The 27,977-nt window shown below is 38.6% G+C and overlaps 2 protein-coding genes across 3 annotated transcripts in view; one reads left to right on the top strand and one right to left on the bottom strand.

Moving 5' to 3' along the window:
• rnaset2 (ribonuclease T2) lies at positions 1-7,740 on the bottom strand. Of its 2 annotated transcripts, none has more exons than XM_058386095.1 (10): positions 7,476-7,740; positions 4,263-4,359; positions 4,105-4,159; positions 3,342-3,391; positions 3,195-3,252; positions 2,171-2,235; positions 1,975-2,088; positions 1,745-1,790; positions 1,182-1,256; positions 1-1,066 (listed from the first exon to the last, which is right to left on the bottom strand). In XM_058386095.1, exons 2-10 carry the CDS (start codon positions 4,328-4,330, stop codon positions 845-847), a joined length of 753 nt encoding a protein of 250 aa, XP_058242078.1. In that variant the 5' UTR covers positions 4,331-4,359; positions 7,476-7,740; the 3' UTR covers positions 1-844. The 2 variants fall into 2 exon arrangements, with proteins under 2 accessions (XP_058242078.1, XP_058242079.1); XM_058386096.1 differs by lacking the exon at positions 7,476-7,740 and adding an exon at positions 6,299-6,323.
• Positions 7,741-9,295: 1,555 nt separating this feature from the next.
• The window catches only part of myom2b (myomesin 2b), a 32,893-nt gene continuing 14,211 nt past the window's right edge, over positions 9,296-27,977 (top strand). Inside the window, exons 1-19 of the mRNA XM_058386681.1 lie at positions 9,296-9,404; positions 10,644-10,751; positions 11,229-11,286; positions 11,557-11,711; positions 12,178-12,264; positions 13,710-13,798; positions 14,871-14,921; positions 15,143-15,307; positions 16,184-16,345; positions 19,330-19,471; positions 20,443-20,642; positions 20,749-20,802; positions 22,110-22,237; positions 22,700-22,883; positions 23,836-24,010; positions 24,661-24,782; positions 26,830-27,017; positions 27,111-27,237; positions 27,705-27,883. Of these exons, the coding sequence (XP_058242664.1) occupies positions 10,666-10,751; positions 11,229-11,286; positions 11,557-11,711; positions 12,178-12,264; positions 13,710-13,798; positions 14,871-14,921; positions 15,143-15,307; positions 16,184-16,345; positions 19,330-19,471; positions 20,443-20,642; positions 20,749-20,802; positions 22,110-22,237; positions 22,700-22,883; positions 23,836-24,010; positions 24,661-24,782; positions 26,830-27,017; positions 27,111-27,237; positions 27,705-27,883 (2,352 nt within the window). The 5' untranslated portion in view covers positions 9,296-9,404; positions 10,644-10,665. The remainder of the gene's footprint in view (positions 9,405-10,643; positions 10,752-11,228; positions 11,287-11,556; positions 11,712-12,177; positions 12,265-13,709; positions 13,799-14,870; positions 14,922-15,142; positions 15,308-16,183; positions 16,346-19,329; positions 19,472-20,442; positions 20,643-20,748; positions 20,803-22,109; positions 22,238-22,699; positions 22,884-23,835; positions 24,011-24,660; positions 24,783-26,829; positions 27,018-27,110; positions 27,238-27,704; positions 27,884-27,977) is intronic.

Raw genomic sequence — 27,977 nt, 5'->3', positions numbered from 1 at the left:
TTATAAAAACGTTCGTATTTTTTATTCGAATTCTAGTCCACTACATCTGATTGAAATGCACATAAATATCCAAATAAAATTTTTTTTACATTCAATTCATTTCAGTATGGAAAACAAAAAAGAATAAGAGAGTGAACATCTCACTCATAACCATCAATGAGTTATCTTACTGTGTAGAATGAGGCAGATTATATTTCAGTTCTGTGGGTTAAGGGTTTAACGTTCTGAGCTTAATGACTGCCTGTAAGGCTCAACAGCTTGGCAACGTCTTAAATGGTCGATGAAGGAAATTACCATGGCTGATATGTTAATGCGCTCGTAAAGGCTGTGTACTGTGTATAAAATGAGCAACTTCAAATGCTTTTAATGAACTGTTTTGTAAAAGGGTTTGACTTTGTTAACACTGGATATAATGATGCATCTAAAATCAATTCACACTGGTTACATATTCAGTCCAGGAAGAAAAAAAAAAACAATTGTTTGACCCACTCCACCAAAGCCCCGCCCCTACAGCCAAATGAGTACATATTGAATTTTTTTACATAATGATTACATAACATCATAATCACGTTTCCACCTGCTCGAGTTATCCACAGTGCAAGTGGTGCCCTCCAGTGGTCTAAAAGTGAATGCACAAGGATTACTAGCCTACAGCCTGTATCTGGAGAACTACTGGTCACAAGAACATTGTGAGGTCGGTGTTTTTGTGCAAACTAAGCACTTTAAAAAGAACACCCTGTTCCCTCGAGAGTTTCATATTCAACAGGCACAAACAGGATAAGCGTGAAGGAGGGTTATAAGCATATCTGATTGCACAACATCGACTTCTGCAAATCTCGACAGCTTAAAGAAATCGTGGAGTCGTCTGTAGCGTGCTTCCGAGCGGAGGATAGTAGACTGGCACCAAGGGGTCACACACGGCGTATACTGCGTGGTTGTTGAAGATGAACGGCTGAATCTCACCGTTTCTGCTCTGAAGCTCATCTGTGCTCTTTTCACAGTCGACAAGCTGAAACTGCTTGTCAAAACAGATCTCTATCTGGCCCAAGACCTGGAATTCGCTTTCCTTAAATTAAAAAAAAAAAAAAGAAAAAAAAAAAAAGAAGACATTTTGGAAACATTATACAATAATCAGTAGAGAATACAGAGGAATCCTAAATAAAATCCATTCTGATTCCTACCTTTTTGTGAGAAATGCACTGAATTTTTGGGGGTGCTCCATATGAACTGGCGATGCTTCCTTCCACATCTGTTAACTAAGGAAAAGATCAGAAAGTAAGTGATATCTCATGACACGAATGATTAAGAAATCACAGCTGATCCTTACAGAAGTTGAAAAACCAAAAAGGCACAATGTGGGTCATCTGACTACCGAGAACAACGAGTAAGCAGTTCCTCATGTGTGAGACTCATCCTATTGTTTTTTTTTTTTTACACAGTATGTAAAATGAAAATCATACAAGAACAAAACACTGGAAGTGAAACGTAATATAGTCACCGCACTTGCTGAAACAGATGATTACTTGAAACTCCCAACACTGAATTCTGGGAAAGCATGGGCTTCTATTGTTTACTTAAAATGTACCTAAATCATTTATCTAAGCAAATCACTGAGCATTGAATTGAGTCATCAGCCTAAATGACAAAACATTAATATTAAACTTAGTGAATTTCTACAGTCAAAGTGGTTATATTATGAAATAAATCCATTCACATTATAATGGCACAAGTCAGGGCAATTTACCTTGTAGTAGTTTTCAGAGGGAACGATGTTGTTCTTCTTTAAAACACTAAAGCCAAATACAAAATTAAACAATCATGTAAACACACAATAACGTTTGTTTCATATGGGGTTATTTCAAACACAAACCACTGAAGACTCCTTCCATGAACCTTATATAAATGTTTGCATACAGAAATAATACAAATAAGTAAATAAGTCCTTGTATTTTAAGTCTACAAAGTTTCACACACCCATCAAGGTCAAGCTTGTGGTAAAGTTCCAGGGCTTTGCTGAAGTATTTGTGCTGAGAGTCCATGGGTTCTGCTTTTGCAGCGCATGTCCCATGCTTCATCCATTCATGCTTCCTAAATAACAACACGGAAAATCCGTTACGGTAGAATAGTCCAAAAAAAGAAATTTATATATATCGAAGGGCACAGATTATACCAGAATGTTGTAGATTTAGGTCTAAGAAGATCTGGCCAAAACGTCCTCATTTCTGGAAGCAGGTCCTGGAAAGTAAATGCAGGTTAGCAGTGGTGGGTTGTATTAATCTGAACAATTAGATAAATGACCTACAGTAGGTGTCACACTCAGGTGAAAAGACTCCATATGCAAGTTATGGCTCCACAGTCAACAGATGCTCTAAACACTGATTTATCTAAATATCATTTCTGTGCCGGAAATATAATGATATACGGATCCTGACAGCAACAGCACAGATTACATGACTAGAGCTACGCCCCCTTGCACCAAAACATATCCATCTAACACTAATACAGAGGCTGTGAGTATTTTAGATCCACATGTAGCTTATTTTTTTTCAGATTTCCAAATATCATGATATCGAATGTCGCTAAAGCTAGAGTTTAGTATGCAAATAAACTCTGTGAGTCACACACACACACACACCGATCAGGCATAACATTATGCCTGCTGACAGGTGAAGTGAATAACACTGATTATCTCCTCATCATGGCACCTGTTAGTGGGTGGGATATATTAGGCAGCAAGTGAACATTTTGTCCTCAAAGTTGATGTGTTAGAAGCAGGAAAAATGGGCAAGTGTAAGGATTTGAGCGAGTTTGACAAGGGCCAAATTGTAATTGCTAGACAACTGGATCAGAGCATCTCCAAAACTGCAGCTCATGTGGGGTGTTCCCGGTCTGCAGTGGTCAGTATCTATCAAAAGTGCTACAAGAAAAGAACAGTGGTGAACCGGGGACAGGGTCATGGGCGGCTAAGGCTCATTGATGCACATGGGGAGAGAAGGCTGGCCCGCGTGATCCGATCCAACAGACAAGCGACTGTTGCTCAAATTGCTGAAGAAGTTAATGCTGGTTCTGATAGAAAGGTCACAGTGCATGGTGCAAGGGGGACCAACACAATATTAGGCAGGTGGTCATAATGTTATGCCTGGTCAATGTATCTATATACATCCACCCTGACACACACTCCCATACACACTTACCTCAATCAAACTTGCATTGAAATGCCAGGATGTGTTACATTCAGCACCGGTGTTTGGCCTGTGCACAAAGACATTTTATTCATCTGAACAGTTTAGATATTTCTTTGAAGAAAAATCTGGGCAATAACGGCAGGATGCTGAACGTACCATAATCCATGCAGGGTCCAGTAAGTAAAGTTTGTGGTGCAATTTTCCATCTACAAACACAGAAGCATATTGAAGAAGTTTACACTTCCTTGTGTTGTTAGATTCTTAAATCTTAAGGATCTATAACAGTACGATATACTAGAGTAAACTGAACTAAAGAGAATGGCTGTTTACAGCTATGACACTAGCAATAACAAGAACTAACTTGTCTTGCACAACCTTCAACGAAATACACAGGGCTGTGCATGTTAGGACAGGGCTGATTTAAATGAAACTGTTTGGGAGAAGCTCAGAAGACTAACTGCAATATTAAATGATCATGAGTGGGGTTATAAGAGAGGCACTCGGCACAGACACTATACAGAATAACTAGACTGGTCATGACAAACTTTGATGTTGGCTTGACAGAGCTGGACTGAAAGAAAGGAAGGAAAGGAAAGGAAAGAGGGGGGGGGGTTGACAGACACATTGTTACGGATAATAAAAAATAGGTGAGAAATAGAGTGATACATGTAGAAAGTCAGGAGGAGTGAGAGAGTGAAATAAGCAGAGATGGTGAGATGGTGTTATTAGTAGAAAGACAGAAAGAGTGATACAGGAAGATTGATAGGAAAGAATATGAAAGGGAGAGAGAGAGAGAGAGAGAGAGTAAGATATAGATATATATATAGAGAGAGAGAGAGAGAGAGAGAGAGAGAGTGCTACTGGTAGAGAGATTGAATAAAATGAATAAATATACAGATGCACAAACTTAAGTTCTTACATAGCAAAACGATTGTGGCCAGTGGTGAGTCAGGATAAGTTTGGTCCATTCTTTCCTAAAATAAACACAGACCAATCCAAAACATTATTAAATACTGATTCACAACTCAATGCAGTCTTTTTAAAAAAAGAAAACCTACTTATAAGATATAAGCTTACCTAGGAGCACTATGGACTGATGTCAGAAAGACAGATCCAAGACACAGGAATATGAGACATGATTTCATGCTTTTAGCAACGATTAGCCCAAACGGGTCTGATAAAACAGAGACAAGGACACAGTGATTTGTGAAAAGTCCTTAACGAGTTAATGTAATGATTGCAGAGCTTCCACAATGAACTACTGTTAAAAGTACAAGACCACAATTGCTGAGGTTCCTCAAACAACATGTGAAACATTCATTCTGAATCAGGAAGAGTAGGAAAATACAGCTGAAACTAGATATTTACATACACTTCAGAAAAAAACAAAAAAACTTTTTTTTCTTTACTGCCAAACATTAAATCAGACATTAAACTTTTTCTGTTTTAGATCAATAAATATTAACATATTTTTTGCATTTATTAAGTGTCAGAATTGAGCGAGGGAGAATTTTTATGTATTTTTTCACTTTGATGAAAGTTAGAAGTATACATACACTAAGTTTAGTGTGACTTTAAACAAAAAGAAAACTCCAGATGATTCCATTCTGAGCTAAAGAAGCTTCTGATAGGTTAATTGATTCCATTTGAGTTAATTGGTGGCACACCTCATACACAGAGCCTCTTTCTTTGACATCATGGGAAAATCAAGAGAAATCAACCAAGACATCAGGAAAAGAACTGTGGACCTCCACAAGTGTGCCTCATCCTTAGGTGCAATTTCCAGATGCCTGAAGGTCCCACGTTCGTCCGTTCAGACAATAATACGCAAGTATAAAAAACATGGGAATGTACAACAATCATACCGCTTAGGAAGGAGACGGATTCTGAGTCACAGAGAGGAATGTTTTTCTTTGAGCGAAATGTGCGAATCAACCCCAGGACAACAGCAAAAGACCTTGTGAAGATGCTGGCTGAAACTGGTAAGACTGTCATTATCCACAGTAAAACGAGTCCTGTACCACCATGAGCTGAAAGGTTACTCTGGGAGGAGAAAGCCATTCCTTCAAAACCACCGTAAAAAAGCCAGACTACAGTTTGCAACTGCACATGGGGACAAAAATCTTAATTTCTGGAGACATGTCCTGTGGGCTGACGAAACAAAAATTGAACTGTTCGGCCATAATGATAAATGGTATATTTGGAGGAAAAAAGGTGAAGCTTTGAAGCCTCAGAACACCATCCCAACTGTGAAGTATGGGGGTGGTAGTATAATGTTGTGGGGCTGCTTGCTACAGAAGGGACTGGTGCACTTCACAAAATAGATGGCATCATGAGAAAAGAAAATGATGTGGATATATTGAAGCAACATCTGAAGACATCAGCAAGGAAGTTAAAGCTTGGGCGCAAATGGGTCTTCCAAATGGACAATGACCCCAAGCATACCTCCAAATTAGTTACAAAGTGGCTTAAGGACAACAAAGTCAAGGTATTGGAGTGGCCATCACAAAGCCCTGATCTCAATCCCATAGTAAATTTATGGGCGGCACTGAAAAGGCGAGTGCGAGCAAGAAGGCCTACAAACCTGACCCAGTTACACCAGTTCTGTCGAGAGGAGTGGGCCAAAATTCCAGCAAACTATTGTAGAAATCTTGTGGAAGGATAGCCGAAACATTTGGCCCAAGTGAAACAGTTTCGGGGCAATTCTACCAAATACTAAGGAAATGTATGTAAATTTTTGACTGATGAAAGTAATAATAAAAAAAAATAAAATTCTCCCTCGCTCGATTTTAACAAATGCAAAATATTTATTGATCTAAAACAGAAAAGGTTTACTCTGATTTAATGTTTGACATAAAGAAAAAAAAGTTTGTGTGTGTTTTTTCTGAAGTGTATGTAAATATCTGGTTTCAACTGTAAATACAAAATAATAAAGAATAAGTTATCCCTCCTCTTCACACTGCTTTTCTGACTTTTTCAATGCTTCACGAATGACCAAACAGGTTATGGAGGAAGTAATGCCTTACAAATATTACTAGTCTATTACTTCCACAGAGACTTAAACCAGATGTAACAAACATAACAAATAAATAGTTACAACATACACAACTCACTTGATTCCTAACTTTCTGGAAGTTACTTTCACAACAAGCAGGCTGCACCATCCACCTGACCTACAGTAATATTAGCAAAATTGTAGGTGTTGGGTACATTTTATAGCTTGGGTTCGTATGCAGGAAGACATTTATGGTTGATCTTTGCCCAAGAAAAGCTGTCACATGGCTGAATGTACAAAATGGCTTTGTGTCCAGGGGAAAAGTGCACATCTGTAAACCCACTAAGAATAATAATTGTTTTTGTGACAATTGGAACTGACTACATTCGCAAAGGCTAACTGGCAATAATCGGGGTCTGGTATAAAAACAGCTCAGGATCCTTTTCTTATCCTTCCTGTTCATTGTTTTTTTTAGCTCAGTGACCATGCCCTATAATCACACTGTCCTGGAAAGCGTTTTCGTATTCGAGTTATATTTATGCACTATATTTTGCTTTGTGTATGGACAGGGACTACATTTACAATAAAAGTTTATCACTGAAACAATTAAGCTTTCTTTAAGAAGATAAATTAAGTTGTCTTTATATGTCACTTATACATTAATGCACAGTGAAATTCTTTCTCCACATACTCCATCAGAGCACAGATACAGTGCCCCTGGAGCAGGGTGGGTTGGGGGCCTTGCCCAAGGGCCCAACAGTGGTGGAGCTGGGGCTTGAACCCTGATCTTCCGGTCAACGACCCAGAGACTTAACCACTTAAACTACCACAAGTTTTCCACCACAAGAAAATCCTAGGACAGTAACAAGCTGCTTTTTTTTTTATCTTATTTTTAACACCCAGATGAAGAGACAGAGGAACAAAATGAATGACTGATGAATTATAAACAGATAAAAAAGTATGACCTGTTCTTTTAATAACAACAAACAAAAACATGTAATTACTGCCTAATTGAGGTGATGAGGACTTCATGATGTGCTGGTGCAGGAAAATCATCTTTGTGGTTATAACTTTAACACCACCCTGTTATTGATTAAGAATCGAATCAGAATCGACTCTCTTGAATCCCATGAAAGAATTGTTCAAAATGAACCGACTCTTTCACGCTGCTGGTTCCCAACTATTGATCCAAAGTAAATGATCATAAAGAGCTAAATGAAATGGAAAGCAGTGAAAATAATAATGATTAATAAAAGATAAATGAATGTCCAAAATCAGAACAAAGACAAACTCACCCGTTTCTCCCTGCAGTAATGGTGGTGGGACTTTGTTCTGAGCAACTGTCGCGAGAGCGGTGTGTTTATCAATGCGCTTCCTCAACAGTGACTCTGTGTTTTAAATAAACGAGCAATAAACATAAAAACAGCAGCGGCAAAGGGGAAAAAAGGCGAGTAAGCACTACTTTACTTCTTCAAACACATTCATGTGATCATCTTTGTAGACAGCGTTCAACTCGATACATGTTTACGTCGAGTGAGGTGTAGAGTTTGGGTTGCCAGATGAAAATAAACCCTTTTATCAAGTTAAAAACTGCCGCGTTGACTTTTTATACTACTATAAAAACAAATTTAATGTTTACAGGTTCTTTACATTTAGGTTATGATATTTTGTATAAAAGGTGTATGAAATATTGTTATGTAAAATTTTTAAATAGTACTTTGCACAAACACGTCAATGTAAATGTGTATCTTATTCATAATTAAAAAATATTTATTACAGCATCACAAAGAGATGTTAATATACTAAGACGGTAATACATATAGATATGAATTTATATAAAACAATAACAAATTAGGTGATTAAAGGATAAAAAAAAAGACTTATTAAACAGGTTCCACCCCAATCTGGCAACATTATCGCGTGCTACCGTCCACGTGACAGTGAACGGTCACGTGTGATTTGTCGTTGTGGTAGCAGCTGATGCTAATACGTTAGCCCTCCCGCCATATTAGCAGGGGCAAGAATGACTCACAAGCAAATGCCATTTTACGCTTATTACATTTGTTTTGTTGTGGACAATCGTACATTTCCGCGTATATTAAAAAATCCACATGTGTAACACGTGAGGACAGTGTTAGAAATGTTTATGAAACAAACAAATAATTTAGTTTTTATATTTTACATTTAAGTTCCCCTTGTCAGTCTTGACGTCATGTTTCAGGTTTCAGTAGGGTACAAATATGAGATCACACACACACATACACACACATACACACACACACACGTGCACACAAAGAAACCCAGTCCCCCCATTAAGTATGGAGGACATGGCATTGTGGACTCCATGAAGCACCAGACCATTTGAAATAAAAAAATATCTACAAATATGTCAGGTTTCTTCCAGTATAAGAGCAATGATCCAAAACATACATCCGAATCTACCCTAAATGGTTCAACAACCACAGAATCAAGTTTTTAACCTGGCCAGTATGATAAACCTTTACCCATAATTACCAGGGATGCCCATAATTCTGGAGCCGGTTGTACAGCCAAGTTAGGACTTAACATCCTGTTCTATCAGCTACACCGTGTACTACAGTGGCTATTTGGGTGTTTCTGAGTGTTTCACTTCAGGGCTATCATCCTCACTGTAAACTGTGTCGTCCTGACTGTAAACTTAATCTGCTGTTAAAAATAGAGCTCGGCAGTATTACAGTCTTTACAAGGCCGTCTCAGACGTCTCAGAAACCAGTAGCCTGCAGTGTTGAAGGAACTGGTTTTGAAAAAAGCCGGAGGTGAAAATAAGCTGGGGAAAGAAAATATAAGAAGTATTAAACAACTTGGATCCTTTACTTCCTAATGAATTGTTCTATATCTAGTCAGATTCTTGAATAAAGGCCTAACCTCTATCAAAGCAACACGTTACTAATCAATAAGCTGCCGTTTGCTGGATCCACCACATCCGTCCTTACACACTGTGAAGAACTTGTCCGAGTCATTACAATACACTGTCCTTTAAGACATAAGGCTCTCTCTTGTAGAAATGACAGTAGGATGTGAGTTTAAATGCTATATATAATCTTGTTGCGTGTCCATAAATGGTGTACAGGGAGGTTGCGGGCTCCGTGTGGGGGCATGATGAGTTTTGTTTTCATCAGCCACTGACTCCCAGGCGAGTTGAGTCTGATGTGTGTGTGTTAAGCGCTGCTCTGCACTCTGCCTGGGTAAGTGTGTAAAGTGTGCCCTTCATTGAATGTTCCTACACTTTATTTACACTGGAAAACACTCGTTTAATGCACGAGGCTGTGTTCTGCAACTGCATCTTGGAAATGATTTCTGTGCTTGGGTGCCTAAATGAAAGTTAATGACAGTGATGATCATTATTATAATGATGTTGATCGTTATAATAATGATGATGATGGTGATGGAATATGATAGCCTGATTGGACCTATTAAGCTGTTTTATATTTTTAGCTTTGCGGCTGACGGATCGGGACTGTTATTATTCATATGTGTCATGCGAAAAAGGGAATCAGTGCATGAGCTGGCAGCTTAGGAAGTGCAGCAGTGAAAGAAAATTGCAGAATTGTATAATCTTCCTGTGTATAAGTCGTTCGGTGTCATGTGCAGTTTTAAAGTCCTCCGTTCTCGGTTCTTTAAGCATGTTAGCAGTGTGAAGTGTGAAAGATTTGACATTTTGGGTGTGTCAGTTTGAGGAGTGCTTTGCTGCCGCATATATTAAATATTCTACAAATGAAAAGGCATGCTTAATATTTCAGGCTCTAAAGGAATGCCCATGGTTTTATCTCTCTTTCTTTTTAAGGCTTGGGATTATATTACACCTTTAGAAAAACTTGTCTTATAAATATGCTGAAAAAATTCCATCTATTTGAAAAATCTCATCTTGATTTTGTCCTTGTCATATTGAGGGTGGAATTGCTTAATGTTATCTGCTGGCAGGCATCTAAAGCTCTGATTCTGATTATAATAATATCATACATATAAATTGTTATCTACTGTCTGTGCATGATTTCCTGAACAGGGAAGCTGTTTACCAAATATGTGATGCAGTTAAACACTAGCATTAATAATACCATAAGCCATAAAAGAACTTCTTTGAAGGCTTTAAATGCATCAATAAATTTCTCAAACAAATCAAAATTAATTATGATTATTTCTCCATCTTAAACACACAGCATCCGTGGCTTGGCTGAAGTACTGAGAATGATGGCTGTTATAAAGCCTTTAATGAACAAGGGATTTTTTCTCTCTCTTAATTTAGCCCCCCCCCCTTTTATGTCTATATCTTTTTAATCTTTTTCTATTTATGCTGTAATATCCCTCAATGATGTATATTTCTCAATTAGCTTAACATGTAATAGACTAATAAATGACTGAATTGTGTTTGTGTACTGTGTGTGCTTATATTTGCATATGGCTTCATTACTGCTTTCACTTCATAGGCCCCTTTTCCGGTAGTTGAACATGGCTACAGCCATCGCCAGACACAAGCACTTCACTCACGACTATCACAGTAAGCAGTCGAGATATGTGGTCAAGGAATACTCCAGGTAAGATGCTGTGCACGGTGTATTATGTCTAAACATCTCGACAAAATATCTCTGTCATCTCTATCATTTCTGTCAGCTGCCAAACCTTGAGACGGCTCTAATTAGTGTCATTGGAGACACACATCATGTTACATGGTTTTACCATCCTGGAAGTAATATTTAGCAATCTAGTCTTCATTTTCAAATGATTTTATCTAGTAAGTGACTATGATAGGCATTAAATATAGAATTAAGTTCACTTCTGGGCTGAAAGTCATGGCTGAGGCTTTAAGCGAAGCGTTGCAGTCAATCATTTGAACTAATAGAAAACAAGTGTACATTAATCTTACAGTTGTTGACCATCGGATATATTTCTCTTTGTGTATTCAGTAGCAGATGGACGTAAGTGTTACATATGTATGTTGATGTGTGTGCGAGTGTGTTGGTGTACAGTCCAATGCATCATTTGTAATGGACGTGAACGTCCGTGTGTTTCAGCTCCGAAGTCGAAGAAGTGAGATATGAATATAAAACGGAGAAGAATGTCCGGAATGTGGTAAGGTCCATATAGGTGCACAGGTGACATCTTAAAATAATTAAGACATATATTTCAATCGATTAAACTCACTGGTCGCTTGATATTTCTCAGACAAGAAATTTTACCTGCACTGCAGTGAATAATCATTATTAAAAATAATTTTAAGAGGTTTGGGAAATAAATACAGGTCTTGTGTAATGTGCCATATAATCTCAGGCTTGAAATGACGTGTGTATACTGTATATACCTCATATCAAGCTTATTAAACTGTCTTTTCTCATCTGACAGGTGCAGAGGAAGATTCCAGAAAAGTACGTCCGTGAATCATCCATGATCAGGGGCCCCAAGTTCCTGGTGAGGCTCAGATCACACACGGTGTTTGAAAACACTCCTGTGAAGCTGTTCTGCACCGTGGAAGGCTACCCCACCCCACAGGTTAAATGGTTAGTCCCTTTCAAATATTCATTTCACACACAACTCATTCTTTTCTCTTCAACCCATTCACTTTTTACATAATCCTGCTTGGTTATTACTTTTCCAAAACCATAACACCATAAATAAATGGACTGGATATACAGCAAGATACCAGAAATCAGTTATCTCTTTATACCCCATCAGTGTGGCATTTACTCCTGAGTACTCACAACACAAGAGGAAAAGGTGCACCTGACATGGTGATTCACAGTGACCTCAGAATGACCAAATTCAATCAAAAAGCAGTCATAATGCTTGGCTAGAATGTGTCTAAAAAAATGGATTTAATCTAAAGCTAAAGGCACCATGGAAATTGAATGCACACCTTAAATCATACTAACAGACGTGAAGTGGAGTGGGCTGAAATTTGCATCTAGAACGACCTCATTAAAGGCATCAGACATCTTTTTTAACGTTTCGTTCTGATTTTGTCAGGTTCAAGGATGACGTCATGATCGACATTTCTTCCGGAAAATACTTTGTGGAAAGCAGCGCTGGAATTCACTGCCTGAACATCATCAAGTAATTAAAGCATTAGTGTGGATTTTGTCACAGATTCAATGTTAAATCATGCTGAAACGGTGTTGTAGCTGTTGTCTGAATAATTAGCAGTGTTTAATAGAATTCTGTAATTCATTACAACTCCTTAATGAGAGATTTACCGATTGTGGAATGCAACTTATTCAATCTCTGCAAGCTTAGAAAGAGCGGAAATGACTGAATGGGATGCTGGTTGAATTTTTCCTAATCTTTAGATTATGATTTGTAGCATGACTCACATTACACTGCATTTCCTTCTATAGTTTATCATAATCCTGAAATGAAATGTATGAAAATTATGATTGATTTATATCCTCCCAGAGCCTCAGATTAAGATTACATGTTAAGGATCAGATCCTCAGTGAATTCTTTAACACGTAAAAGACGTAAGACATGTTGAGATATTTTCGCAAAATTTTTAGCGAATATGAGCCATTATGTTTGCACGCTGCTCTACCTCATCCACAAAAGGAAGATGGTGGTGGTGTGTGTGTGTGGGAGCTTTTATCCCAATTTAGCCCTAACATGTCTTGAGCTCCCCTCAGCTGTTCATACCCAAGTGCTGAGCTCAGCGTCATGCGACCTCTGAGCGTCTTAAAGTGTTCAGGATCACGTTCTCTGTCCCTACATCAGTGTCACTATAACGTCCACATAGGCCCTTACTTCAACACTTTTTGCTTATAAGTTATCGTTTTTCTTTTATTTCGGAAAAAAACAGGGAAGCATCGCTGAAATCTGTGAAGTTTAATGCTATCTCAAAGCCCTGCTCTTACATAGGCATTACATATACGAGTAACATTTCTTTTTAACAATATCAGCGGTCTACATTTTCCCAAAAACCTTTTTGTGTATCCGTAAGAGAAGCATGCATAGTGCTGCTGCAAGGGAGATGAGAGCGCATTAAAATAGCAGCGTCGAGGTGAAGGTCACATTACCGTGAATCTTTCCTCTCCTGGCAGCCCAGTACCTTTGCCATTTACGCCACACTGCTGACCAGGTCCCTGCCATTCAGATAATTCTCTTATTTTCTTTTTCCATCCCAGCTGATTGTATTGAGAGAACCTCAAGTGTTCATGCAGCATGTAAAATTGTTATCTGTTCTTAATCTTACGTGTAAGGAGCACTTCACAGAATACAGCTTAACACACTTCCTTATAAATCCTTCTAGATCAAAGGAAGCTTACTGTATGTGTTATAGACTAGAGATTATTTTGAGCTCCGTCCAATTGACAATTAGGAATTTACCATGCTGTATATCTGATGAAAGCAGACATTGTGCAGTGCTGGCAGGTTTTTATCATTTGATTAACAAGTCGAAGGAGATTGAAGATTGTATTGATTCGGTGTATTGATCTAAGTTTGGGGTGATTCCTGCAAGAAGATGGACAGTATTCAACAGTGAATATGTGTGTGTGTTCTTTGTGCAGAAGTGCGATTGATGACACTGCTCAGTACACGGCCGTTGCCGTTAACACTCACGGCCAGGCCTCCTCTCAGGCTGCAGTGATTGTCAAGAGTGAGTACCTTCTTAAACATGCGATTAGAATAACATACAGCCAACATAGTAGGAACAATCAGTCTTTTATTCCCCACAGCTGCTTTACCTCCATTGGACATGTAAAACTACTACAATTCTGTTTAAAGGTCTTGGGAAAGTGTTGAGGATCAATGTGCAATTACAAAAGTCAATCCAAAAACACATCAAAACTTCGCAAGGATTGTTTGGGAAACGCATTCATAAAGCAGGAGCAGATGGGAGTCCATAGTCAAATGAATGGTCAGTAACCAGGTCATCCAACCAGTTGTGGGAGTTTGTGAGCTCATGTATGCAGAAATGGACAGTAAGCAGTCTTCCTACCGGCCTTGTGACAAAAACAAACAAAACACCGGAACTGGCAATGACAAAAATAAGGAAAAAATCAGGATAATGTAAGATAAAGTATATTGTAACATGGACCTGAGGAGTAAGGAGAGAATGGATCTATATGGGACAAGGTCAAAGTCAAAACAGACGGGTCAGAACCAGAAATTAATGCAAAACAAAAACAGATCCAAAACACAGTCCAAGAACAATGTTGAGATACTAGGCAGGGTGGAAATCCCCAACACAGCAAAATGACCAAAAGGGCAAAGAACAAGGGCAAGGCAAGGCAAGGCAAGGCAAGGCAAGGCAAGGCAAGGCAAGGCAAGGCAAGGCAAGGCCAAACACACGGTCATTCCTTAAGAACACTTCTAAACTATAAGGCTTCTCTACAGAGTTCAAGTGAATGTGCTTTTTATAGCACTCCAACAGGAAATAGGAAACAGCACAGAGGAAATGAGGTTATTATTTGGGTGATGGCGCCCTCTGGTGGTCTGGAGAGGGGAAAAAGCCTTGGATAGATAATGCACAAACGTATAAATACATATAAATACATAGTATACAAAAATGTATATTAGTGTATTTAATAAATGGCATAGCAGAAAATGTTCCTGGTAGCCAAATCTGACATGTATGTACATTTCTGTACATACACTCTACATAGGTTGTTTAATTTTAATATAATTTCTGTATTAATTGGGAACCCTTTGTTGTGCACATTGTATAGGGAGCAAAGATGAAGAGAAAATCTGCCCCTTTTCTTGGATGCCTTATGATTGTAAGTCTAAAGGTTTTTTCTGTAGTAACATTTTATGATTTTCTTTCTATGATTTCTTGACAATAAGCATTTATTGTCTACATGCTATATACATTCATCATCTCTGTATTGTCCCAATATTCTCATATCTATATTATATCCTGGAATATTACTACACTATCCTTATTCGACATTATTATCTTGATTTATATGAGAAAATGCTTTCTATTGTTTTCTTTCAGATGCAATTTTACCTGAGATTAAATATACAAAGATCAACATCACTTTTCTGGAGACGTTCGATGTGGTGTTTGGTAAAGAGGAAGACTGTGTGACTCTGTCCTGTAAGATGACTATAAGCCCCAATCTTGCCAATTTGCAGCCTGAAGCCCAGTGGTACAGAGACGGTATGAGACCGAAAACATTCAACATGCTGCCTACTACATAGTTCACATACATTTAGAAATATAGAATATTATTTTACCCTCTAAAATACATCCATACTTGCAGTTAGCCTCACTGAATGTACTTAATAGATAGATAGATAGATAGATAGATAGATAGATAGATAGATAGATAGATAGATAGATAGATAGATAGATAGATAGATAGATAGATGGATACTTTATTGATCCTGAAGGAAATTCCAGATATCCAGCAGCAATAGAGACAGGTTGTAAATTGCACACTGTATATCTTACAAATAGTCAGTATACACAGGGTAATGTGATCACTGACCAGAAGTTACTAGTGCAGTGTTGAGAACAAAAACTACAAGATATATAAGAAGCAAATAAATACAGCATATAAATCACAATTTAAAAGGGGGGGGGGTATGAATAAGAGAAATGAGGTTAATTGCAGTGCAGCCTTGATGTGCAATTTTTTATGTAACAAGTGACAGTGCAAATGGTAATATTTTTTCAAATACCTAAGTAATAACATGCTTTAAGATGAATAGGTGACTAACATGATGTAAATTTAAGGGGTTAAAGGTGTAATTATGCTTTCTACAATCTATAACATGCATTCATCCACTTAGAACCTGTGAGCTTTTATTATAAAATGTGTTTTTTTCATGACACATCCGTGACACAGACCTTGAGATATGTCTCCATTTTGTGACTCACAGTATCACCTCCTCACCTGCTGTTCTCAAAAACATGATTCAATTACACCTTCATTGCACATCACAGGCATATTCGATTGAAAGATTTGTTTTTCATTTACACTGGGGGGTGGGGAGAGCTACCATGCTGAACTCTGTCTTTTAAAACATACAGAGGACCGCCTGAAGGAGTCGAAGTGGGTGAAAATGGAGTCTGGGGGAGGCGTTGCGAAGCTCACACTGACTCACCTTGCCAAAGATGATGAGGGTCTTTATACCCTGCGCATGGTGACCAAAGGAGGAGACGCAGTGCACAAGGCTTATGTCTATGTCGAAGGTAAAAAAAATAAAATAAAATCTCTGAACTCAACGAACAATGAATTCCTTTTAACTTGCATTATGAGGAAAGGTAACATATTTCACCTTAAACCTGACACAAAGGTCCTGCTATAGTATTTACACACAGAACTAGATAAAGAAATTCTGTGAAGCGAAGGTGCCTGGAATGAAAGGATGAATGAATGAGATTGGAATGGAATGAAGCATTTCCGAGTATCCGAGTGTGTTGAACAGTAAACGAAAAAACAAGCAATAATAACGTGCCTTTGTGTGTGAAACGGCATCCATCCTCTGAGGTATGCTGTTTTCTCAGAAGTATCGGTACCAAGCTGTACTTTCTACTTATCACTACAGGTGGTACCAACAATGGTGCATGCTTTGTACCTTTAGTACCTACATTAGCTTTCAAAGTAATGGTCTGTAAGGTTTAATCCCATGCCAGTGTGATACCTTTATTTCTGCATGTAGAAAATTACAACCTTCTTGAACATTTTTTTATTTGCCTTTTAATAAATTTACCTTTTACTTTTTTGGCATTTGGCAGACACCCTTATGAAGAGCGACTTACAAATTATCTGACTTTATATAGCTGAGCAATTGCGGGTTAAGGGCCTTGCTCAGGGGCCCAGCAGTGGCAGCCTGGTGAAGCTGGGATTTGAACTCACAACCTTCCAATCATTTGATTTAAAATAAAAAATATCAGATGAATTTGTCTATAGCCTCTTGGTGGTCCAGCGGCAGGATCCCGTGCTCTCATCAGAATCAGAATCAGAAAAAGTTTTATTGCCAGGTACAGCAAAGGGTCAGCAAGAAGCACTTTACTGTACTAGGAATTTGTCTTGGTGTCAGCTGCAAACACATACACAGGTAAATAATTTAAATAAATACTGTATAAGGTGACTTATACAGTATGAATAGTGCAATAGAAAAATGTAAAAAGTGAAAGTGACTAACATATATACAGATGTGAGGTATGTACACAATGTAGAATGAGATAAGTATTCTGTACAAAAGTGTGAAATTGAATGAACAGTAGTTCAATTTAGAATGTGGAAGTTAGTGTCTGGGTTGGGGGGGGGTCATCTGGGGGTAAGTGAGGCACTGTTCAGCAGGCTGACTGCAGTGGGGAAGAAACTGTTCTTGTGGCGTGAGGTCCTGGTCCTGATGGACCAGAGCCTCTTGCCAGAGGGGAGGGACGGAAAAAGTTCGTTTCCATGATGAGAGAGGTCGGCTGCGATCTTGGCTGCACGTCTCTGGGTCCTGGAGACGTACAGCTCCTGGAGAGATGGAAGACTGCAGCCGATCACCTTCTCAGCAGAGTGGATGACACGCTGAAGCTTGACCTTGTCCCTGGCTGTAGCTGCAGCAAACCAGACTGTGATGGAGGATGTGAGGATAGATTCGATGATGGCAGTGTAGAAGTTCACCAGCATCTTCTCAGGGAGGAGAAACTTCTTCAGCTGCCACAGGAAATACATCCTCTGCTGAGCTTTCTTAGTGAGGGAGCTGATGTTCTTCTCCCACTTGAGCTCCTGGTTGATGGTGGTGCCCAGAAAGTGGAAGGACTCGACAGATGTCACCGGAGAGTCATAAAGGATGACGGGGGAGGGGAGCTGGGTCCTTCCTAAAATCCACTATCATCTCCACTGTCTTGAGAGAGTTGAGCTCCAGGTTGTTCATGCTGCACCATGACACCAGATGAGCCATCTTACTCCTGTAGGCAGACTCATCCCCATCAGAGATGAGGCCGATGAGGGTGGTGTCATCAGCAAACTTCAGGAGTTTGACAGACTGGTGACCAGAGGTATACAGTGAGAATAGCAGAGGAGAAAGGACACAGCCTTGAGGGGATCCAGTGCTGATGTTCCGGCAGTCAGACACATGCTTACCCAGCCTCACAAACTGCCGTCTCTCTGTCAGGAAGTCCATGATCCAACTGCACATGGAGTCAGCCACATTCAGCTGGGAGAGCTTGTCTCTAAGTAGAGCTGGGACAATCGTGTTAAACACAGAGCTGAAGTTCACAAACAGTATCCTGGCGTAAGATCCTGGGGAGTCTAGGTGTTGGAGGATGAAGTGGAGGGCCATGTTCACAGCATCGTCTACAGATCTGTTGGCTCCGTAGGCGAACTGTAGTGGATCCAGAAAAAGGGTCTGTAATGTCCTTGAGGTAGGACAGCATGAGGCGCTCAAAAGACTTCATGACCACAGAAGTCAGGGCGACGGGTCTGTAATCATTAAGTCCTATGATCCTTGTCTTTTTGGGGACTGGGATGATGGCTGAGGTCTTGAAGCATGCTGGCACATGGCAGGTCTCCAGTGAGGTATTAAAGATGTCAGTGAACACTGAGGACAGCTGATTGGCACAGTGCTTCAAGGTGGAGGGGGAGACGGAGTCTGGGCCTCATTGCCGCGGCCCTGGTTCAATTCCCAGGCAGTGTGCTAACTCAACCACTGAAGAGTTAACTCTCAGTGCCGGTCCCAAGCCCGGATTAAATGGGAGGGTTCCGTCAAAATCCGGCGTAAAATCTGTGCCAAATCGAAACACGCGAAATGATCTGCAGTGGCGACCCGGACAGGGATCAGCCGAAAGAACCACAACAACATCAGCTGGATTTGTCTATATTTAAGAAATTTAAAGATATAAAGTCACTTGCTCAGGCATTTTGAGCAGGTAAAATTATAGACAACCTTGACAATGTTTTATCACAACCTTGGTTAATAATTTAACATTGCTTGAAATTGTTTTTTTTTTTCTTTTTTACTGACACACTACTGCAGAAAATACTGAAATAAGGATATAATACAAAATGTCCTATCTGCTTTCCACATAAACAGGAGTCAAACCTGGCCGTTGTTTTCTTTATACGACTATTATAATATGTAGGACATCTAAAAGACTTTTGTCAAATATGCCCTACTCTAGAGTTTTGTAATTAGTTGTTTAATTACATGAAATAATGAGTCGTGATTCTTTTACAGATGGTCCCCCTCCAGTTCCTCAGGCCCCTGGAGCCCCCATGGACATTAAGATCCATGACGCTAACAGGGATTATGTCATTGTGTCCTGGAAGCCTCCCAACACGACCACTGAGGGTCCCATCATCGGATACTTTGTTGATAGGTGACTGAGCGTGCTGACATGTCTGATTACTCTCATGACTAACTAACTTAACCAACTGCTGTTGTGCAGGAGAGCAGTGAGGAGATCTCATCATTCACACATATATAAAATGATATTAGTTGAATGGTGATTCCTAAGTTTTAGAATTTCTTTTTAATGCCACTGGTGCTAAAAATCATGTCCTACAGGGTTCACAGACATATCTGACACAACAGATTATATGAATTAAGAGTGAAACTCCACTCTTCACAGTTTTTCAGTAAATAAAATAAAATAAAAAATCCTTCCTATTCTTTTATTTTAATTTTTACTTTTTAATTTCTCAAAAATATTTATTTATTTATTTATTTATTTATTTATTTATTTATTTATTTATTCATTCATTCATTCATTCATTCATTCATTCATTCATTAATTCATTCATTCATTTATTCATTCAAACACAATTTTTGTATTTTTATTTATTTGCTGTCCAAAGCTGATGTTTGGCTAAGTATTGAACAGCAAGCTAAGTCTTCAAATATGACATTTTAAGCAATTACATGTTTTGGTAGTCAGTCCCCGCATCAATCCTAAGTTATTCAGGAACAGTTTTGCTTGTATCATCAACCTAGATGACATAAAACACTACATATTTAAAAAAAAAAAATGGGCCATTTTCACTGTATCTGTCTATCAAAATGAGGCATAGACCTACAAACATTTAGAGAGTTTTCCTTATTATATATATTTTGGCTAGAACTCTTTGGCTAGAACACAGTAATAGTGATCATGTCATTGGAAATGTATTATCATAAAGGATTTTTTTTTCTGAGGACAGTAAAAAAAAAAAAAAGTTTCAGTCCATTAAGAGTAAGCACTATTGGTCTTAAACGCTTTTTAATAATAGGCTGTAACTTTTTAATTGTATAGCGAGATAATGGATGCTTTTAGAAAAATAATTTCTTGTCTCTGCTTGAACTCCGTGACAGATGTGAGGTCGGCACAGAGGACTGGGTACAGTGTAATGACTCTCCCATTAAGATCTGTAAATACCCCGTGTCCGGCCTGTTCGAGGGTCACTCCTATTACTTCCGTGTGCGTGCTGTTAACGCACGTGGCATCAGCAGACCTTCCAGAATGTCTGAAGCTATCGCTGCAGTGGATCCTACTGAGTTTGAGAGACTTCATGGTAAAAAAAAAAAAAAAAAAAAATCAGCTAAATCCTTTAATTATAAATAATATTCATCTTTATGTGTCGGATTTTGAGTGTACTCTTTTTCTTTTTGTTTTAACAGCTACAAGGCTCGGTGGAAAACTTGACGTTGTTACCTATCTTGATGACCTTGAAGGTAGTGTCAATTCTTTGATATATAGCTCTACACTGACTGACCTCTTTATTAGGAACAGCTGTACACCTGCACATTTATGCAATTATCATATCAGCTAATCATGTGGCAGCGGCACAATGCATAAAAATCATGCAGATACTGGACGAGACCTTCAGTTAATGTTCACAGAATGAAGAGAAACTGTGCTTTCAGTGACTTTGTGGCTTAATTTGACATGGTTGTTGATGCCCGATGAGTTGGTTTAAGTATTTTAGAAACTGATATCCAGGGAATTTCACACACAACAGTCTCTAGAGTTTATACAGAACGGTGCAGAAAAAATACGTCATAAAAAAGTTAGAGAGGATGAGCAGACTGGTTCGCGCTGATAGGTAGGCTATAATTATAGTTATAGAGACAGAATGCACATTTATGCACACTATTTATCCAATCTTGCATGAATGAGCAGCTATACAGTTGTTCATATTGAAGTGGTCAGTGTATATAGACACTTCCGACACTGTTTACTCCATTAGTTTTATTTAAACAAGTTAACCACTGCTCACTAGTATAATGAATAATGATCACATAATGAATACAGGGCTGTACTAACAAGTCGACGGCAATTCATTTAATAGTTTAACAATGATTAAAATGCAAAAAAAAAAACAAGTATAAAGAGGATATTCACATATATTTTATCGTAAGGATTTCAAACAGAGCTAAAATAATTGAAAAAATGTTTTAACATCTCCTAAATCTAGATTTTTATACAGTACCGAAAAATTCACAGGAATTCTGAAAATAAATATTTACTTCATCTTATTTTGTTTGTTTTGGATTCTTCTGATCAGCCCTACTCATATTATTTCTTGTACATACAATTACTTCTGAGTCGGTCACCTTTTGTTTCATTTTCACTCTAGTCCTCTCCTACTTTTTATCTTTGTTTTTTTGTTGTTGCGAAAAACCCCCACTAATTACACAGGTCATAATTGGCTCCCATTCGAGAGGCGCTGATTACTTTTTGATGAGAATTCCATCATGAAAGGAGTGTCTGACCATCTGTGGTGCTTTTTCAAACTGGAATTAACACATCAACTGGTGTCAGGAACATGTGTGTGTTTGTGTGGGTGTTTCCACCAATATTACAGAAACGGCGCTCATTTTAATGGTGCAATCCTATCTTTTGAAAGCAGAACTGATGACATTGAGATGTTTCCTGAGAGGTGTTTATGCATGCGTGACTGTGTGTGAGGAAAGGATTGAATGTGAACCAAGCTGTTTTGATGCACGCAATAATTCTGTTTGATGTGATTTGGCTGTAGCTGAGGGAGTAGCTCCTGGAGCTCCATCCAATGTCTACGCCTCTGAGACTGATCGAACATATGTCGTGCTCAGCTGGTCCCCCCCGGAGTACCGTGACAGGGCCCCTATGTGGTACTACATTGAGAAGGTTGGTACACCTCAGCGTCAGTAAGGTAACCGGTTTGAAGCTCAGTTGGTCCGTATCACTTTCCCACTCTTATTTACAATTAAGCGTCAGTTTATACACAAAGAGGCTCAGTTTAGTGCAAGGGTTTTTTGATTCCTAGCTGGCGTTGCTGTGTGAAGTAATGGAGTGCTGTTTGATGGATTGGTTTAATCTCTGGATGGAAGATGTTACTGGCAAAGAGTGATAAAAACACATACTCAATTTTAATCTCACTCTCTACTCCACAAAGCTCAGTACCCCCCCCCTCCCTTTCTTTATTCCCTTTCAAATCACTTTCATTGCTGATGTTAACGCTTTAAGGACAGTTGTAATTAACCATCCGTTTTAAATTTCTGTATCGAGAGACTGGAATTACTGTAAAAGTTGCTTGATTGTCAGCTGACACGGCTGGGTGAAGTAATGGAGTGATTTTCAATGGCTTAGACTCTGGTTGGCAGTAACTCCTGGCAGAGGGTGAACACTCAAGTGCCAGTCCGTTCACCACGCTACGCCGTCTTCAACCTGGCTGAAGGGAAGGAGTACCTGTTCCGCATAATCTCAGCCAACATGTACGGCACCAGTGAGCCCTCCAAACCCACCATACCCATCAAAACCCAAGAACTGCGTGGTGAGAACTTGAACAAAATGGTTTATTTTCCTATCCAGGATATATTTACTTCACTGTAATATTATTTTCAGATCAAAATTACTTATTATACTATTGAATGTGAAGCAATGGTCACATGTTTTTCAACATAATGCATTATTTTGGCATAATTACACTAATGAAATATGTTTATATATTTCTATTACAAAGTTTTTTTCATTTAAATGCTTGTTATCACCCTCATATCTGCCTCTAAGAGGATGTTCAAGTATATGCGTGGTGTTTTTTGTGTATTTATATTGCTAATAATTAGGAGGATAATATGTATAATATGTATATAAAAATCTATTTTATAGTTGCATTAAAATCTAAATGGTGGCCTAAAGTCTGAGTTGAAGTGAGGAATGAATTTCAAGGAAATGTACAAAATAAAGCCACCATGTGTCATGATAATGCATTATGGGAACAAATTTGCTGCATAATCATTAAACGTGCCCGATAAAAAATATTTCACTCATTTCCAATGAAAATGACTGCAATAAGATGCTAGGAAGGAGAGGGGGGGTGCATTTCATCCTCAGTATCTCTATGCTCAGAAAGTATCCAGGAACAAACTAAAACAGAAAAAATGTATGATTCTGATTGGTTAAATCCTGTTTCTCAAGATAGCAACCAATAAAATGTGATGAAACAAATTTAAGGACACAATTATTTTATATGTAGGTCAAAACAATGTTATGTGGTATATATGTATGCTAATAAGCCACAAATAAGCATCAGCAACTGAACTGAAACACTCCCCCAAACAGCTACACCTCTGCCTGAAGTGGAGGTTGAGTCAAGGCGAGATCGGGAGAACAGTAATTAACTTGCCAATGGTGCTATAAGCCATAACGAATGCAAGCTCTGAAAGTCATCTGGAAGTTTAATCAGCAGCGGATGATCATTGTAATGAGGTTTTCTGTTTCTCCAGGTGTTCCTTCGGCTCCTGGACAGGTTGTGGCCACAAGAGAAACCAATACATCTGTTCTGATCCAGTGGGCCCCTCCAAAGGAACCCAATAACCTCATTGGCTATTATATCGACTTGTGTGTTAAAGGATCAAAAGACTGGGTCTCTGCCAACCACAAGCTGCACAAGAAGACAGAGTATGTCCTAATTTAAGCAGTGTAGTGTATATTGCTGAGGGGTGCTTTGTCTAAGTCTAATATTTTACTGTGTTGGTATGCAGTTGTACTTACTGTACAGCATATTGAAATGTGTAGCAAAAAATCCAAAGCTGGTACACTCCTTTGTTTGACACATTTTTGGATCATTCCTGAGCCTGTTTTGGTCGGATATTCAGTTACCCATCGAAATCTCTGGTAAACGATGAAATTGTTCAGTCAAGTTAAAACGGAAAAGTCTACCCTCGAAAATAGATACTATCTATCTATCTATCTATCTATCTATCTATCTATCTATCTATCTATCTATCTATCTATCTATCTATCTATCTATCTATTAGCTAGCAACACAATAACATGTTGATAGCTAGCTGTCACAATACAAACTAAGTCTAAATAGCAACATATAGATGACACAGATGGGTATCAGGTCTCGTTTTTGCTGTTCCTTCTGATAAAATTGTCACCATATGATTTTACAGATATATGATTATAGGGAAATGTGTATAGTGATGTACTGTTTGGAACTGTAGCAGATTGAACGTTTTAAATGAAGGACGTTATTTGACAGACGATCTCTTTGTACCCCTGCTTCTTGGATTTAAACCTAAGCCGTGCCACTTGTGTTTCAGGTTTGTCGTTCATGGACTCAAAACAGGTGAGACGTATGTGTTTCGCGTGCAGGCCATCAACGAGCTGGGCCTCAGTGAGGAGTCACAGGAATCAGCGCCGCTGTCTGTCAGAGCTGCTCTCAGTACGTATGGTCAGGTTTCATACAAACTGCATGACTGAGCCCACTATTCTGTCAAGCTGGGACACAAGGTCCAATTTTTCATTGAGTTTCTAATGATAATATTTGTCTTTCCCAGCACAAAATTTCCCTAGCCTAAAAATGGAGGGAAAATACTACTCCGCAGCATGTCAAACTAATAATAACAGAGTGCATGGGCAGCAGAGGTGAGTCCATGCAGAATAAAGGGTAGAATTAATGTGTCCACTTTGCTATTCCACTGAAAGGAAGGGACTAAAAATCATAATAGCTAGCACAAAGAAAAAAAAAAAATCCTGAACCCCAAAGGCACAAGTGAACAAATTGTGTGTAGTATAGAGTTAATACTGATATTACAAAAGGTTTAAGCGCTAGCCTGATAGTCATCTGTTTTAATTTTGCACCGAAATTCATGCTTGGTCAGCTTATCCTTTAAACTGTGGAGAAACTTTTTTTTTTTTTCTCTCAGAAGAGCGCATTGAACTAGCATTATTTTTATTAATTTGACAATATAAAATAGAGACTTGGAGCGATGAAATAAATGGTCTTTTTGGAAGAGTGCATAGATTTGGCATTGTTTTATTAATTTGACAATAAAATAGAGAATTTGAAGCTAAATACATCTTGTGCACATATTAAGTGTGCACAATTCAGCAAAACAGGACAAGTGCTCTTGTACGAATTTCAGAATTTGGGAGGAAACCATATAAAATTTATCCTAGTTTGCACTGAATAATAAATACTAGCATATTTCATGCAGTAATATAATGGCAATATACTAGACTACTTATTTCAATGCTTGCCATCTTCTCATTCATGTTAGTCATTTATCTTTTGAAAAATGATCTTATTATTATAATACACCTTTTTTCACATTGAATTGTACTTAACAGCAAAAAAAATAAAATAAATAATAATAATAATAATCTGCTGCTGTATTTTCTGTCCCACGATTTATTTCGTGCTTAAAGGCGGTGGTCAAACTGCTACTGAAGTAACTGAGAAACTCTAGAAAAATTTGGCAACCTACACTAAATGCAGGCGCATAATGTGAAGGGCGCCCACAGAAAACAACACACACATAATCTGTCTCTGAATACACATAACTTTCACCACTTAAATATTCATGTAACTTTTCCACTAACTCTGACTATGACCTTAAAACAACAACTTTCCATCTTTGCTGCAAACGGTTGCTTTAAAATGGAAATGAGTTCTTGAAACTTCAACCATTTTCAAGGACAGTTTCAAGCACTCTTGATAAGTAATTTACGCAGAAATTGTAAAAAAAAAAAAAAAAAAAATTCTTCCAAATGACTTCTGGGAGCGTTTCTATTTCAGCCATGAAATGTTAACTGAGTCGCATGATTTCCAGAGCAACTGGGTGCGAAAGTCAGCACCTGACAGCAGACGTCCTTTTGGACAAAAGTCTTTAAGAATTAAGAGCTGCCGTTAATCTAGTCTCACACATAATCAACACTCTGGAACACTGTGTGCTATTCAGTGTTCTGCAACTAATGAGAAACAGTGAAATAGAAATTTAAGACCAAAGTAACCAGGATACATTAATGACTTAAAATTAGTAAGAGAGAGCATAAACATTACGCACTTCAAATGTTTTTCTTTCCAGATAAAACATACCTAACGATCAGTATTTCTTTTCTTCACTCAATCATAACGGTTACATCCACAATAATGCTGATGTAAATAGAATTGCTTCATAAATCAGTGTGTGGAATTAATACTGCAGGACTTACTGAACAGTGGCTACTCTGTATCTTCAGATGGAAAACTTTCTGAATGTTGATATAAACAACTACTTTCAGGTCAGACTCGTATTCATAATTCGCAACAAACACCAGTCGTAATGCGTCGCATCCGCCATAAATCATTCCTGCATTATAAGTCACAGCAGACAATAAATGGCCTCGAATCGACTTTATTAAAAGCCAGAGATAGCCGGAGTACAGCGTGCTGCCATGGACATTGAGTAATAGGCACGTAAAGCATGAACCATTTATCTTGTGTGCAGAGCTCCCCTCGGCTCCCTATGACATCGCGCTCCTCTACTGCGATGGCCAATCCATGATGCTCAACTGGAAGCGTCCTGTCCACTCTGGGGGTGCTGAGGTCACCGACTATTACATCGACAAGTGTAATGTAGCCAAGAAACAATGGCACGAGGTCAACGTCTCACCCATTAAGGAGAGGCTGTACAAGGTTTGTACAAATTTACCTCCTACATTCCTATTGCTACGCTTTATTTTACAGTTCCACATGAGAAGAGCTTACAGTACATTTTTTTGCCTGCAGGTTCCAAATCTGACTCTTGGTTCAGTGTATCAGTTCAGGGTTTATGGTGCTAATCTAATCGGTTTGGGTGATACTTCTGCTGTTAGTGCTCCATTCACATGCGAGGCATGGAACATGCCTGAGCCAGGTAACAAACACCATACATGTAGAGTACAATAAAGAATCACTTTACTGGAGGAAAGCCTCAGTGGAAATTTATTTTCAGTAGATAATAGAAGCACAATACTGTATTTGGAATTCTTCATCTTTGTACCAGAAAGCTTGAAGTGCTGCCAATGATAATATATTTTCACGCTGAACCTGTGGACTATGACACAAATTAAAAATTTCAAAGCTACAGTTTCACTTGACTAAACAGTATTTATGAAACACAGGCCTCTATCAGTTGAAAGCTACGTTAACTTTCACATAATCATCATCAGGTAACGATGTAAGTTCTATACAGTTCTATAATAGGGACCAGCAGTGTAATACAATACCACTATTTGTTTGCTTAGTGTGCTAAAGATAAAACCCAGTAAAAAAAGTAAAAACCCAGAACAGCATTTGTTTGAATTGAAATGAATACTTGATATTGCACTCTTTCTCACCCAGGTCCAGCCTATGACCTGAGCACCACTGAAATCAGAGATGACTCTCTGGTGGTGGAGTGGAAGGCTCCTGTTTATAGCGGTGCCAGCACCATCACTGGTTACTATGTGGACATGTGCAAGATAGGGACTGATATCTGGACCACTGCTAATGCCAGTGCTGTGAGCCACTGCTACCTGAAGGTAACGTTTCTGGTAACAGTGTATATCTGATCTTGGCATGGATTTTGGTGCTGGAAGGACATAGTAACTTAAATAATCACTCTTTATAACCATG

Source organism: Hemibagrus wyckioides, linkage group LG03, assembly GCF_019097595.1.
Source record: "Hemibagrus wyckioides isolate EC202008001 linkage group LG03, SWU_Hwy_1.0, whole genome shotgun sequence".
NCBI classification, from domain to species: Eukaryota; Metazoa; Chordata; class Actinopteri; order Siluriformes; family Bagridae; genus Hemibagrus; species Hemibagrus wyckioides.
The sequence above is the reverse complement of the archived record's forward strand: the minus strand, read 5'-3'. Positions and strand labels throughout refer to the sequence as shown.

Excerpts from the sequence above, each read along its gene's own strand:
- rnaset2 (XM_058386095.1), bottom strand. The coding sequence starts at position 4,330 with ATGAAATCATGTCTCATATTCCTGTGTCTTGGATCTGTCTTTCTGACA. Across the intron at positions 4,160-4,262 it reads TCAGTCCATAGTGCTCCTAG|GAAAGAATGGACCAAACTTA; the intron begins GTAAGCTTATAT and ends TGTTTATTTTAG. Across the intron at positions 1,791-1,974 it reads CACAAGCTTGACCTTGATGG|TGTTTTAAAGAAGAACAACA; the intron begins GTGTGTGAAACT and ends ATTTGGCTTTAG.